Source organism: Malaclemys terrapin, chromosome 9 (genome assembly GCF_027887155.1).
Source record: "Malaclemys terrapin pileata isolate rMalTer1 chromosome 9, rMalTer1.hap1, whole genome shotgun sequence".
NCBI classification, from domain to species: Eukaryota; Metazoa; Chordata; order Testudines; family Emydidae; genus Malaclemys; species Malaclemys terrapin.
In genome coordinates, this window is record NC_071513.1 from 1,811,027 (window position 1) to 1,823,554 (window position 12,528).

The 12,528-nt window shown below is 44.5% G+C and overlaps 1 protein-coding gene across 5 annotated transcripts in view; it reads left to right on the top strand.

Annotated features, from left to right (window-relative positions):
• The window catches only part of HTR2C (5-hydroxytryptamine receptor 2C), a 436,136-nt gene that overhangs the window by 365,425 nt on the left and 58,183 nt on the right, over positions 1 to 12,528 (top strand). For all 5 annotated transcript variants that reach the window (XM_054038881.1, XM_054038880.1, XM_054038879.1 and 2 more), the window contains one exon: positions 4,834 to 5,474. In XM_054038881.1, coding sequence (XP_053894856.1) covers positions 5,090 to 5,474 — 385 coding nt within the window. In that variant the 5' untranslated portion in view covers positions 4,834 to 5,089. The remainder of the gene's footprint in view (positions 1 to 4,833; positions 5,475 to 12,528) is intronic.

Here is a 12,528-nt window from a genome sequence, read left to right on the forward strand (position 1 = left end):
CAACCTTAATTCAGTTCCTGAATTTCGTAGCCAAATTGTTCTATTGCTATAATTATGTGTACAGTTCTAACTGCTGACACGTACAGAGAAGCAGAATGCTGAGAAGACGAGGTGGATTTTAGAGTGTTCAATTATTTTTCTTTATAGGAAATTAGAATATATTTCCACCAGATTTGGAAAACACACTTTGCATACAAAGTGGCTCACTAAGGCTCTATCTCTGTGTGTGCAATCAGCTGATTTGCAGCAAGAAGGCGAGTAGGGAAGTCTGCTTTCCTCGGGTCTTTCTGATGAATGGTTTTCTCCTATTTGTAATCATTTTATTTAATGCAAATTGTATTTGGTGGGGAATCAAACATGGCTCTGTGCACTCAAGGTTTCACAGCACATTAGTGTCTGAAGAACGGAGGCTTCATTTTGAAAACTGAAAGTGAGGAATGAGTGAGTGATTTTTTTCTTTGTGTCTACTCCAGTGTAGTCTCAGAGTGTGCCTATAGCAGCCTCCCTGCTGTGGTGTAATGTTAGTCACGGAAGAATTGTCCTCTGGATGTGTGGTTGGACATACGACCTAGCAAGTTGCCCTTTGTGTCCATCCCAACCTGCTGTCCTGATTGGTTTGGGGATGAGACCTTTTGCTTCAGGAAACCCATGGTAGAGCTCCCTGCTGGAGTATGTCTGCCTTTGTATTCAAGGCCTGTTGGAAGATTTTCTCATTCAGTCTGTAAAGATTGATTTATCGTCCTCTTTTCATGAAATCTTCCTCAGTTTATAACTCCTGTTGTGGCATGTAGGAAAGGCTGGTCTCCCTGGGACGTTGGGCTGGGATTATGTTAGGGCCCAAGATATTTAATGTGATGGGAGCTTTTATAAAATTGGAAATTGGGAAAAATAATACTGAGTTTCTGATTCTTTGCTTCTCATTTTTAACTTCTCTTTAGGACTTCTCCTCCCTGGGAAATTTTAATTCAGCCTCTGACATCATTTCCACCCAAGTTATTCATTTCCAGGATGACGTTGTTTGGCTGCTTCCATTCTAAAATGTTGCCTTTTTCTTATTATTCTGATACCTTCCAGAGTGAGACGTCATTCTGTAACAGCCTTCTTGATATCATGTGCCTTGAATGTCATGAGAACATCCGCACGTGACTTCTACATAATCTCACGGTGGTTGTACGGCTCAGTTTAACCTGGTGTCGTTCTTGCTTTCCGATCGTTTTCAGGTGTGTTTGTTTGCTCTCTCAGTGGAGTGATTTACTGAACTTTAATCGGATCACGTGGCACAATGTAGCAGCAATAAACATGGCCCACTTATTATCAGATTGAAATTAGGGGCAATTCCAGCTTCCTTTACTAGCGTGAGTGTTATTGAAGTCATCCTGGCTCATGTGACCCGCCTGTTTAGAACCTACCGGTGCCCTTCTCTCTCTTGCAGCAGCCTCGGGGAGCACAGGCAGGGATTAGGGCCCCATTCTTCTAGACCAGTCAGACTGAGGCTTGGAAGCTGCAAGTGTCTGCAGCTCTTTGCAGCATAGGCTATTAAAACACTGTGTGATTTCATTCTTAACCCATCGAAGTTATTAACCAGTCAGGACGCTGTTACTCTGTTATTAACCAATTGTGGAACACTTGGTCTGTCATTTTGCTGTGAGAATAATAGAGAGAGAGTAAATGAAAGAATGATTCGCACCACCGGGGCTCTTGTGGGCACTGTTGATCACTAATTTGGCTCCTGAAGCACTGAGGTCTGAGTATCGCTGTTCTAGACAATTCTCAGAGAACAAACAGAGCTGTATTGGGGAAACCCTGCGGTGCTTGTTTGAAAGTTGAGTTGTTACTGAGGGCACAACAGTGAATAATCCTGCTGTCTATTACGTGGCCTCCAATCGAATTCATGTGAAAGTATAGAGGGCTTAGTCCTGTAAGACACTAGTCCTAAATCCTTACACAGCCAGTCCAGCTCCCATTAAAGTCAGTGGAAAGAGACACATTTATTTCATTAGGAGTTGGATTGGGTCTTAAGTGCTTAAAATGAGGTACCTACATTAGCACTTCCAGGACTGGGATCAGAGTGTGCAGCACCTACAGGATTGAGCCCCAAATCATCAATGGGACGGGTACAATTTCTAGTACAAGAAATGGTTACCTCCTGTAAAGCCCAGGCTCTTTGACCTTGTTGTTGTTGTTCTGGACGTCTGGGTTCTAATGTTCCAGTCAGACCGATCAACGTTCCTGGGGTTTTGTGTTGCTGGTAGATTTCTGTGACATTCTGAATATCTCATTAACACTGCAAAGAACCCCATCGAGTTTGGTGGAGTCACCAGGCTACTTCCCAGGGGGGCTATTAATTTTTTTTAATTTACTAGAATAAGTGGGGAAAAAATATTTTTTCAGCATGTTGAGCAAGTTTAATTTAGGAGTGTTAATCGTTTGTAGCACATAATGTATCAGCACTTGTTACATCAGGAGTCCCGTCTTGCCATCAGTCCCATGTGCACAGTTCTCATTGGTTTCAGTGCTGTGCCTATGTATCCGATGAAAGGCCCCTGAATTTCTGATCATCAGGAGATTCCTGTTAACTGTAATGGGGGTGAGTGACAGAGCAAAACTTCATGCCCTGCTTTAAGACAGTCCAAGTGGCATGTCATTACTAGTGCTCCCTTAGCGGAAGGAAAGCAGTTTGTAGTCAGCTCTATTTTCATTTATCATTTTAATGTGAATGTTGTGGAAGTATTTTGCTATAAGTCACTGGGGATTTTTTTAAGAGTTGAGTAAATAAGTGGTTACCGGTGATTTATCACTTTAGTTGCATGTGCAGATGCACTACTGTTTTCTGTGCAAATTTCACAGACTTCTCCCTAACTCTGAGGTCTGCAGATCTTTGGAAGTAATTAGCTCTAGTTCAGAAGCAAACCTGGGTTCATTATACACTCTGCTCATTGAAGAAATGTTTTTCCATTAGAGACCCATTAGTAAGTAACCAAGCCACTGTGAATGCTAAACATTTTATTGTAAGACTCTGAGCACGTATTTTTTACATAACATTTAATTTAATCCTGTAAATTACATTGAACTTTTTGATCCTTGGATAGCGAAGTGATGGCTCACATACAAACAATATGTTAGAGAGTCTTTTCTGTCCATATTTTTAAATGATGACGTAATATCACTTGCGTGTTGTTGGTTATGACAAGAAGCTGAGAAATGTGCTAAAAACAGCGTATTTCCTTTTGATGCTGCTTAGTGCTCTTCTTTCATAGTTTCTTCCCATTGCTGATTGTGAAATGTTGCATTTCGTTAGAGGCCTGGCTCCTGCAGAGCGGATGACAAAATTGCCATTGGTTTCATGGTGTGGGATCAGAGGTCAAAACAATGGAGTCATTAAGGCCCCAATTCAGCTAAGCATAGGGAGCATGCTTAAGTGCCTGTTGAATTGGGGCCTAAGAAAAAGTTATTGGGATCAATGCAGGAGTTCCTGGGTGAAACTCTCTGGCCTGTTTCAGAGTAGCAGCCGTGTTAGTCTGTATCAGCAAAAAGAACAGGAGTACTTGTGGCACCTTAGAGACTAACGCATGTATTTGGGCATAAGCTTGCGTGGGCTAAAACCCAGTTCATCAGATGCATGGAGTGGAAAATACAGTAGGAAGATATATACACACAGAGAACATGAAAAATGGGTGTCGCGATACTGATTCTCACTACAAACGTTTTTTTTCTCTTCCTGATAATAGCCCTCCTTAATTGATTATTCTCGTTATAGTTGGTATGGCAACACCCATTGTTTCATGTTCTCTGTGTGTATATATCTTCCTACTGTATTTTCCACTGCATGCATCCGAAGAAGTGGGTTTTAGCCCACGAAAGCTTATGTTCTTGAGCTTGTTAGTCTCTAAGGTGTCACAAGGACTCCTGTTCTTTTCTCTGGCCTGCGTTATACAGGAGGTCAGAGTAGCTGATCCAATGGCCCCTTCTGGCCTCAAACGATTTATGAAAAAAGAATCTGTCAATTGAAAAAACAGATTTTTAGGAACTCTAAATTGAAAACAAATCTCCATGACACAGCGGCTGAGCAGCTCTGACATCTCAGAGCTCAGCTTGCATCTGTAAGGCGAACAGGATTTGGGCCACTGAATCATGCTGTGCTTGCCTCCTGCACACAAAGACACTCGGAGGGATGAAGACAAATGTAAAAATACTGGTCTAGTTTAGCAAAGATTTGTCTTTCCTCCCCCAGGTTTTGTTTGTTCGTTTATTTGGAAAGATTGGCAGCAATGGTGTCAGATAAGAATATACGTCCGGTTTGATTTACCAGGCATTTGTCAAAACAAACACAAAGTATAGTCTCCTTTATTATGGCAGGATTAATCATTTTGGTCCTAGTGTTTTAAATGACACCTATGCTTCATCTCTGAGCGTACAAGCTCTGTGCAAATACTTCCACTGAAGATTATAGTTTATCGTGCGCTTTCACCGTGCTATTAGCATTTGTTGGAGTTTCTAGCGTCGTACAATTGCTACTGTGTATGAGACTGAAGATCTGTGAAGTGGCTATCAACTGAAACATGTCTCGCTCTTCAGACTTGCTTTTGCTGGTTTCACAAAACGTTTAATTAGCGATAATCAGCTTTTAACCAGCCAGAACACACTGATGTGATTTTTCCCCTACATAATCATAGGCATGGTCTGTCCCCATAAGATAAATTACTTGCAGTCTGGAGAACATTCTAACCAGCAGGAGGAGAGAGGAGGAGAATGTCATTTGCATGGGGATGTAGAGCATTTTGCGTGTACTGTGATTTCAGTGAAAAAGAAGGTGCCTTTTTCTTTTCTTTGCAGAATGCTGGACATGAAAATGAGTTGAACATTATGAAATCTCCTGTCCCTCTGGGTTGGCAATCAGTGGTCATCTACCATCATCTCAGAGGAAAACCAGAAGAGCTCCACTCTAACTTCTGTAAGGGTTAGTCCATTATGGAAGATCAAACAATTTTCTGGCGCTGGTTTTGTGAAATTCGGCTGCTGCCTTGGACCCTCCATTTGAAAAAGAAATTAACGTTGAGGAACAAATAAAGAGGAAAATCAGCTCCAGAGAATGAACACTGTAAGTGGTACTGGGATATTCGTCAGCTTAACAACGGTGTCTGTGACGCTAGATTTTAGTTTGCACGGTGGTCTGATGGCTTGGCCCTTGAGCAACAATTTGACTCTGAATCAGAGTTTGCCCACGTCCGACCCTCTTAATGCCTCTGAGTGGGGAGAAGTCTCTCGTATGTCCATGAGGGAGAAGAACTGGCCAGCTCTCCTGATTTTGGTTATCATTCTGCTGACTATTGGTGGGAACATCCTTGTAATTATGGCTGTCTCCTTGGAGAAAAAGCTACAGAATGCCACAAACTACTTCCTAATGTCCTTGGCGGTGGCAGATATGTTGGTGGGGATCCTAGTCATGCCCGTTTCCCTCATTACAATTCTATACGGTAAGTGACTTCCATTTTCTCCCCAGTTCAACTGAACATAGTTGACAGCAGATCGGTATCAGTGGCCGCAGTGAATTGTTGCGCACAGTTTGTACCCATTGTATGAATAACCAGAGGAGTATAAATGTAGAGTAAATAATGGGTTTTACTGTTCTCTCTCTTGTTTTATTGGGGGAATGGGTGCTCCTTTGGAAACTGTATTTGGCCCCAGGCTGTCAGGAGAGGAGCGATCTCCCAAAATCTTTAAGAGATGATCTCTTTTACCGAGGCCAGCTATAAGGAACTGCATGGATGGAGAATATTTTTCCTTCTCAGAGGATATGCTGTAAATCATTTTGGTAAAACCCAGAATAGAGAGAAGTAGCTAGAAAATAACAGCAGTGCCTCGCCAACAGCTCCAGCTCACTTGTCTCATGGCAAGACAAAAGGGGATCTAAATCAGAGTCAGATCGTAAGAAGGGCTGAGTGCCTTGAACATGCATTGATTTCAATAGGGCTTGAAGGCACTCTGCATCCCACAGGATTGGGACCCAGGGCAGGAAGAAGTGTAGCTGCTTTCCAAGAACTGACTGTAACAAAACACACATTGGGCCACATCCTCACATGAGTAAGACAATAGATTTGGCCCACTGCATGTTAAAAATCTGCAGCTTTATGTGCCACAAAAACATTAGATAAATGATTTCTGGCTGTCAGACACCAAATAATAGTTCTGTACTCGGGCGCAGCAATGGGGTTCTGGAATGACATCTCACGATAATGGCTGGGCTGTCTCCCATCCCTTCTCCAGTGTGTGACAGGGTCAGTGTGACAATTCCATTGCATCCTAATCGGGATCTGATACCCCATTGCCACTTCTCCCCAGCGGAGGCTCCTCCTCACCTACTGAACTTCCTCCCAAGGACTGTAAAACATGCACCGACACTGTCCAAAACATTTCGAGGCGGGAGCTTCTGCCATTTCGTGACGGAGTACAGCATTGGTGCATGTCTCCATGCATGTCTGTAATCAGTCCGTGAACATCCCTAGCCATGCTTCTCCTTTGGGATCCCTGTTATCAATCTGCCTCCCTTCTGAGTGCCCTGACCACTGCAGTCAGAACAAGTAACTCCTCTAAAAACACCCTTAAACATAGGATAAAAATGTGCCACCGCCGTAGTGAACACACAACGAACCCTGTAATACTACAGGCAGAACAAACTGTAGTGGGGTACAGCGTTATTTCAATATACACCCCACCAAGAAGGATTTGCCAGGAACTTGCTGAGACCAACTCTCCAATGGGCTGCTTGGGGCATTTTTGGTGCAATTCTTTATGTTGCCTTGGCCACATCATTCCCTTCCCAAGACAGTCCTGCGTTCACATCACTACATCTGCTTCCATGAGGTGGGAGCACTCGCCCAAACTGATCTGTTCCCAGGAGGCAGGGTGATCTGTCGGAGGGGCACTGGACGAGGTGCTTTGATGCCCGGCTTCTACTCCCAGCTGTGCCCTGCCTCTCTATGTGCCTTCGAGCAAGCTGTTTCACCGTTCTGTGCCCCAGTTTCCTATCAGTAAAGCAAAGGGAATGACACCCTCCGTTTTCAAGTGCTTTGAGATCTATGGGTGAGCAGCGCTACGTAACCGCTAAGTATTATTGTTGTACTGTTGACTTGACTACTGTAGTGTGGGTGGGTGGGTGAGGAAATTATTCTGCATTATGGTAAAATATTGGCTTTCTGAGGGCTTGTACCCTCTGTCACTTACGTTGGTATAAAGTTATGTCGCTCCGGGTGTGAATAAACCATGTACGTTACACTGACCTAAGCACTGGTGTGGACAGCTCTCCCGCCGATATAGCTAGCGCCTCTTGTGGAGGTGGTTTTAGCCTCTGTAGCGCTTCTAGTGTAGACTAGCCCTAAGCATAACCACTGTTAGCATCCTGTAGGGGTAATATCCACCTATGTCCTTTTCTGGGTGTGGCTGGAAGTTTGGCTCTGTTTTTCTGAGGCTTGGTATTGAGACTCAGAATTCCTCAAGTGTTCCAAGGGGTTCGCATTTACCTGTTTGCAGCAAGGAAAGATGAGTGCCGTCATTTCTCAGGGCTCTTTTTTTCTGATTTTCTTTTTAAAATGCCGTAGTAGTGATAGTTCTCAGAAACAAACAATGCAGATACGAATCCTTGCTGGTTACTTAACTTAAGAGTTTGATTAGTGGTTGGTTTACTGGCCTGTAAAGTTAAAAATAAGGATATTTATGTGACTTCTTCCTTTGACTGAACCACTGCATGAAATAGTGTTTTAATTTCTAAATGCACTGACCAAGTGCACAGTATCATAAGTGTCCTGTCAGCAGTGAATTAAATCACTGTATCATTTGTGTAGGGATTTTGTGGCTTGACTTTCTAGCTGTTCAAAATCTTATGCATAAAGCCTTTTATTTACAGTTGTCCGTCTAGCCTCAAATTAGACTTTTGTGATAGTTGCACAGCACCTGTTTATTTTCAGTAATTCCTGAGTTTAGTTTTCAGTTGCTATTTACGCTTCCTGTAATGCTCAGAATCGCTTGGCCAAAAATGGAACTGTCTCTGAAATTACAAGGAGAGTACATCTAATTTGACTTCATGCAAACTTCTCTTGAGGGTGTAAGAAATAGTACTGGGATGTTCCATATTTCCTGTAGCTTGAAACGGGAGCACATAAACACTGCATGATTGCACTGACCTTGTGCTTGCATAAATTCGGAGTCGCCCACCCCTATGGCTTAACAGAAAGTAAATGTATGGACGTGAACTTCCTAATGAAATATCTTCGGCAGTTTTCAAAACACATGGAAATAGATTTTCTGTTAGGCCAAGAGAGCAATTACTTGAACTCACTTAAATAGAAAACATCCAGTTCGTGCGTGCTGCATTTTAGAGGCTTTCGCCAATTCCCTTTCCTTTAGTGCTGGAGCGGCCTGGCAGGCGCCCTGTGCTGCCGTGCCTTGCCACAGAGCAGAGGCCCACCGCACAGGCTTTACCCAGGAGTTACTGTACAGCGGTGCACTGGGTGAGCATGTTCAGGTAACTGGGCTGGGTCAGGCACATTGGAGGAACCTGCGGATCTTCTTGATCGGGGTCTCCTGACAAAATCATTTTCCCCTCCTCTCCTCATCCCACTTGTAATTCAAACCGCACAAATAGGCAGGCTGGGACAGCAACCGTGGAGGTGAAGGGAAGGCCTGAAGGAAACCCCTGCTAGCAGCAGTAGGGTAGGAAGGGATCAGGGCAAAGCAAAGGAAGCATCTGTCTACACACACACACACACACACACACACACACACACACACACACACACACACACACCCTTCTGCTTGTGTCCCCTCGCCGGGAGGAGGAAGGAGATTGCTCACAATGCTGTGCTGCGCATGGGCATGGCCAAGCGTCAGAAGGCTGGTGTAATCTGGGGGAGACTACAATAAATCTTAGCCCTCAGGTTTCAACCCAGTGGGAGTGTGAGAGCAGAAAAGCACCATGCCAGCACCGACCGACCGACCCCCCTGCATGTACTGTCAAATGAGATGTGCAGAAGCAGGAGCATTACACCCTGATCCTGACCGGGGCACTACCACGGTGCTTATAATAAATGATCCATTGTCGAGGGGACAGGGGATGGAAGCGACTTTAAAAGATGGTTTAATGCAAAACTCTGAGCACAATACAACCGTCTGGCCCCACTGACTAAAGCTTTTATTGAACCACAGATCCATTCAGGTTTAGAATTTAAAAAGTATTTTCCTCTTCGCCCGTAGCTTGGGCATTTAGTCTGAGACGCCTAGAGACAACTTTTTTCTCTCATCGATAGCATTTTTGGAGCCATGGTCTTTGGCACAGACCCCACCTTTGTTTACCCAGAATCTCAGACATTTCCCAGAGCTAAAAGGAGCTCTCAGGACCAAACCTGCCTAATTTCATCTCCAAGACCATAGAAGTACAGCAGTGAAAAACAGAGACGTGGAATCTGTGACTCAGAAGGCAAATGAGGTGCTTGGTGCAGAAGACGGGTGAGATGGACGCCTGTGGTGTGTGCTGGGTAAAGTGGAGTTTAGAGTCTGATCTTGACACAGCCACCGACGAGCATGAGATTGTAACTGCAGCCTAGAACTTGGCTTACCTCAGATGACCTGTTTCCAGTTATGCAGCCACCAGTGCTTAGAATCTGGCTGCGATCTACAGAAAGCATCTCGCTTGTCTTGCGCACAAAGTAGGGGTCAGGGAGGCAGCATGGAAGGATGCTCGCCCAAGCTCCGCCCTCCAAACAAGCCCCACCCACACGTGTCACCAAAACAAGACGCTGCTTAGGGTAGGTTGTCCAAACTGTGCCTGTGTGAGCTTGTGGAGCTCCACTGGGCTCCCTGGGCTTGGCTGCCCTTGTTGCTACTTGAATGTTCCCATGGGCTCTGACAGGCTCCTTCGGCTCTGCTCCTTCTTGGCCCAGGATAAAAACCATAACTGCCGCCATCTCCCAAAGGCCACCCACGTGTGGTACCGAAACGCGCCCTTGTTCACAGCGACCCTCCCCCTCCTGTCTCACACGAGGAACGAAAGAGTTAACAATGTTGTTAACATTTAAATCATTCCGTCTGGGCGTCTGAGTTCACCCCTCACTGAGGTGAACAGGGCAGTTTGCACGTCTCAGAGTGACTGCGCCGAGCTCTCTGCAGACTCAGCTAGAGGTCTCTGCCTCGGGTATGCTTGATGCACATTTCTGAGGTTTTCTTTGCAACCATAACAATTGGAGACTTACCCTTTGTAATCAAATGAAAGCTTGTTCTGGAGAAGAAGATAGCAGTTTGCTCCATCGCGGTCCCAGTGTGCCATATGCACCCACAAGCGCATCCAGCCCCTGGCACAAACCTCAGCCTCACACGCTCTGTGTTTCACAATTTTCACTTTAGTATTCCCGAGGTCTTGGAGGCAGGGATTAGGTAGGTTTAGGCGGAAGATCAACCTCAACAAAAGGTTTCTTTTTTTTCTTTCTTTTTTTATCCAACAAGATTTCCCCCCGGAGACTTTATTCTTAAGGATACCATATACTGCATGGTGTAGACTGTGGGAGTAAACAGAAAAAACCAAACCCACCCTCTAAAAGCCAGCAATAGAACAGTGCTCCCGCAGAGGTTCTTCTGCCTCCAGCCATCAGGAAACTGCTTTCATGGAGACCCCAGCTTTCCTCAGAATGCCTGGTTGGGACTTTTGTCTCAACCTGTATCCTTACTACAGGAGGAAACTCCCCTCTTGCTGTGTTCAAATGGGGCCTCTGCACCCTGTGAGCTGGGGGAATGTCGTTTTGTAACCGAGTGTAGCACAGCTCCCCTACAGGGCATTATAAAAAGAGAGCATCAGCAACTACTGAAAGGTAATAAGATGCCTGATTAGATAAACCCACTGGTGATCTTTTCTCAGGGTATGTCTTGGCAAGTATGTTCCTCTTCAGTCAGGAGCAATTTGTCCCTGGGGTCTCTCCAGTGATTTCTGTGGAGTTGCACTAGAAATGCATTTGGCCCTCAATCTGTTTTCTGTAGCTGAGAAGTTGCTCTCTCAATGTGTGATCATTCAAATTCCATTTATATAACAGCCTTTAATTGTAAAGGCATATGATTCAGAGAGGCAGAAAACATCTACTTGGCATTAACAAGCCAGATAACACCCATTTTTTTTGCAGCACTTGTGCATCAGATTCATAGATTCCAAGGCTAGAAGGAAGCCTTGTGATCATCTAGTCTGACCTGCGTGGCACTGGCTGGAGAACTTCCCCAAATTAATTCCTAGAGCAGATCTAGCACATGCAGCTGCTTGCGAGTGCAGCTTAACTAATTTAGAAAAATGAAGGCTGAAAATTGTATCTCCAGGTGCAGTGAAATAGAACAAACTTCCTTAATTTGAGTTGTTATTATTTGACATGAGGACATTAAAGTCAGGTATATAACCTTTAAAGTCAAGGATAGGAGGTGAGCATTTTCTTCCTGAAAAACTTGCCAGCAAACTCCAGCTCTGTAACATTGGCTCTCACTTTGTACTGCTCCATTTCCTTCTGTTCCGTTTTATTATCACTGCACCCCTCTTCTTCTTCCTCTCCTTTTCTTTTCTGAGTCATTACGAAAGGTGGATGAAAACTTTGAGCTCGATAGCAAACCTTTGCAGACTTGGAAAGGCTGTGGGGGAGGAGGGAAGGGGGAAGATCTGGGCAATTCTGTCTGAAGCATCTGAAACAAATGTTCAGTGTTAAAATAACATGAAAAGATTTTCTGGAAACCGCCGAAGACAGGATGTTCATCACTCTGACCTCAGCGCATGCTGTTGGGCTTTGAAATGGGAATATGTATCATTCATACAGTAAGATCTCACAGTGCGCTCAGCTCCTGAAATACATTTCTGTAAGCACCAAAGGGGGTTGGATAGCTAAAGATGGCCTGGAAACCTTTGCTTTCAACTTCCTGGCACTGATGGATTGCGTCCTACCCGTACCAAACATTCTGTAACTCTGCACCTTAATTGTCAGCGTGGATCTGGCCAATGGCCCGTCTAGACCAGTGTGCTCTCTCCCACAGTAGGTACCACCAGGCGCCTTTGGGAGGAGGTATTACGCTGCCACAATGAACAATTACGTTGTAACCTGGAGGTCGGGGGAGTTTCTTCTTAACCCCAGCAGTCAGAGGTCGGCTGATGCCATTTTCATCCCAGCTAGCGTAGCTACAATTTATTACTTTTATAAATGCTTAATCCTCTATTTTTTTTTAATCCTGCTGAACTCTTGGCCTCAATCATATCTAGTGGCGACGAGTGCTACAGGCTAATTATGCATTGGGTAAAATGTATTTCCTGTTCTCGGTTTTAAATGTGTTGCCTTTTAATTTCATTGAGTGGTTCCTCCTGGGTCAATTGCAATGTCCTATTGATTTCTTCTAGAACAGGCATTATTGTATATGCCTCTGTCAGATTTCCTCTCATATATCTCTTCTTTAAAGTGCATAGCCCAAGCTTTCCAGGCTTCTGATTTATTTTATGTCCACTTCTCCAGAGCTTTGCCATTC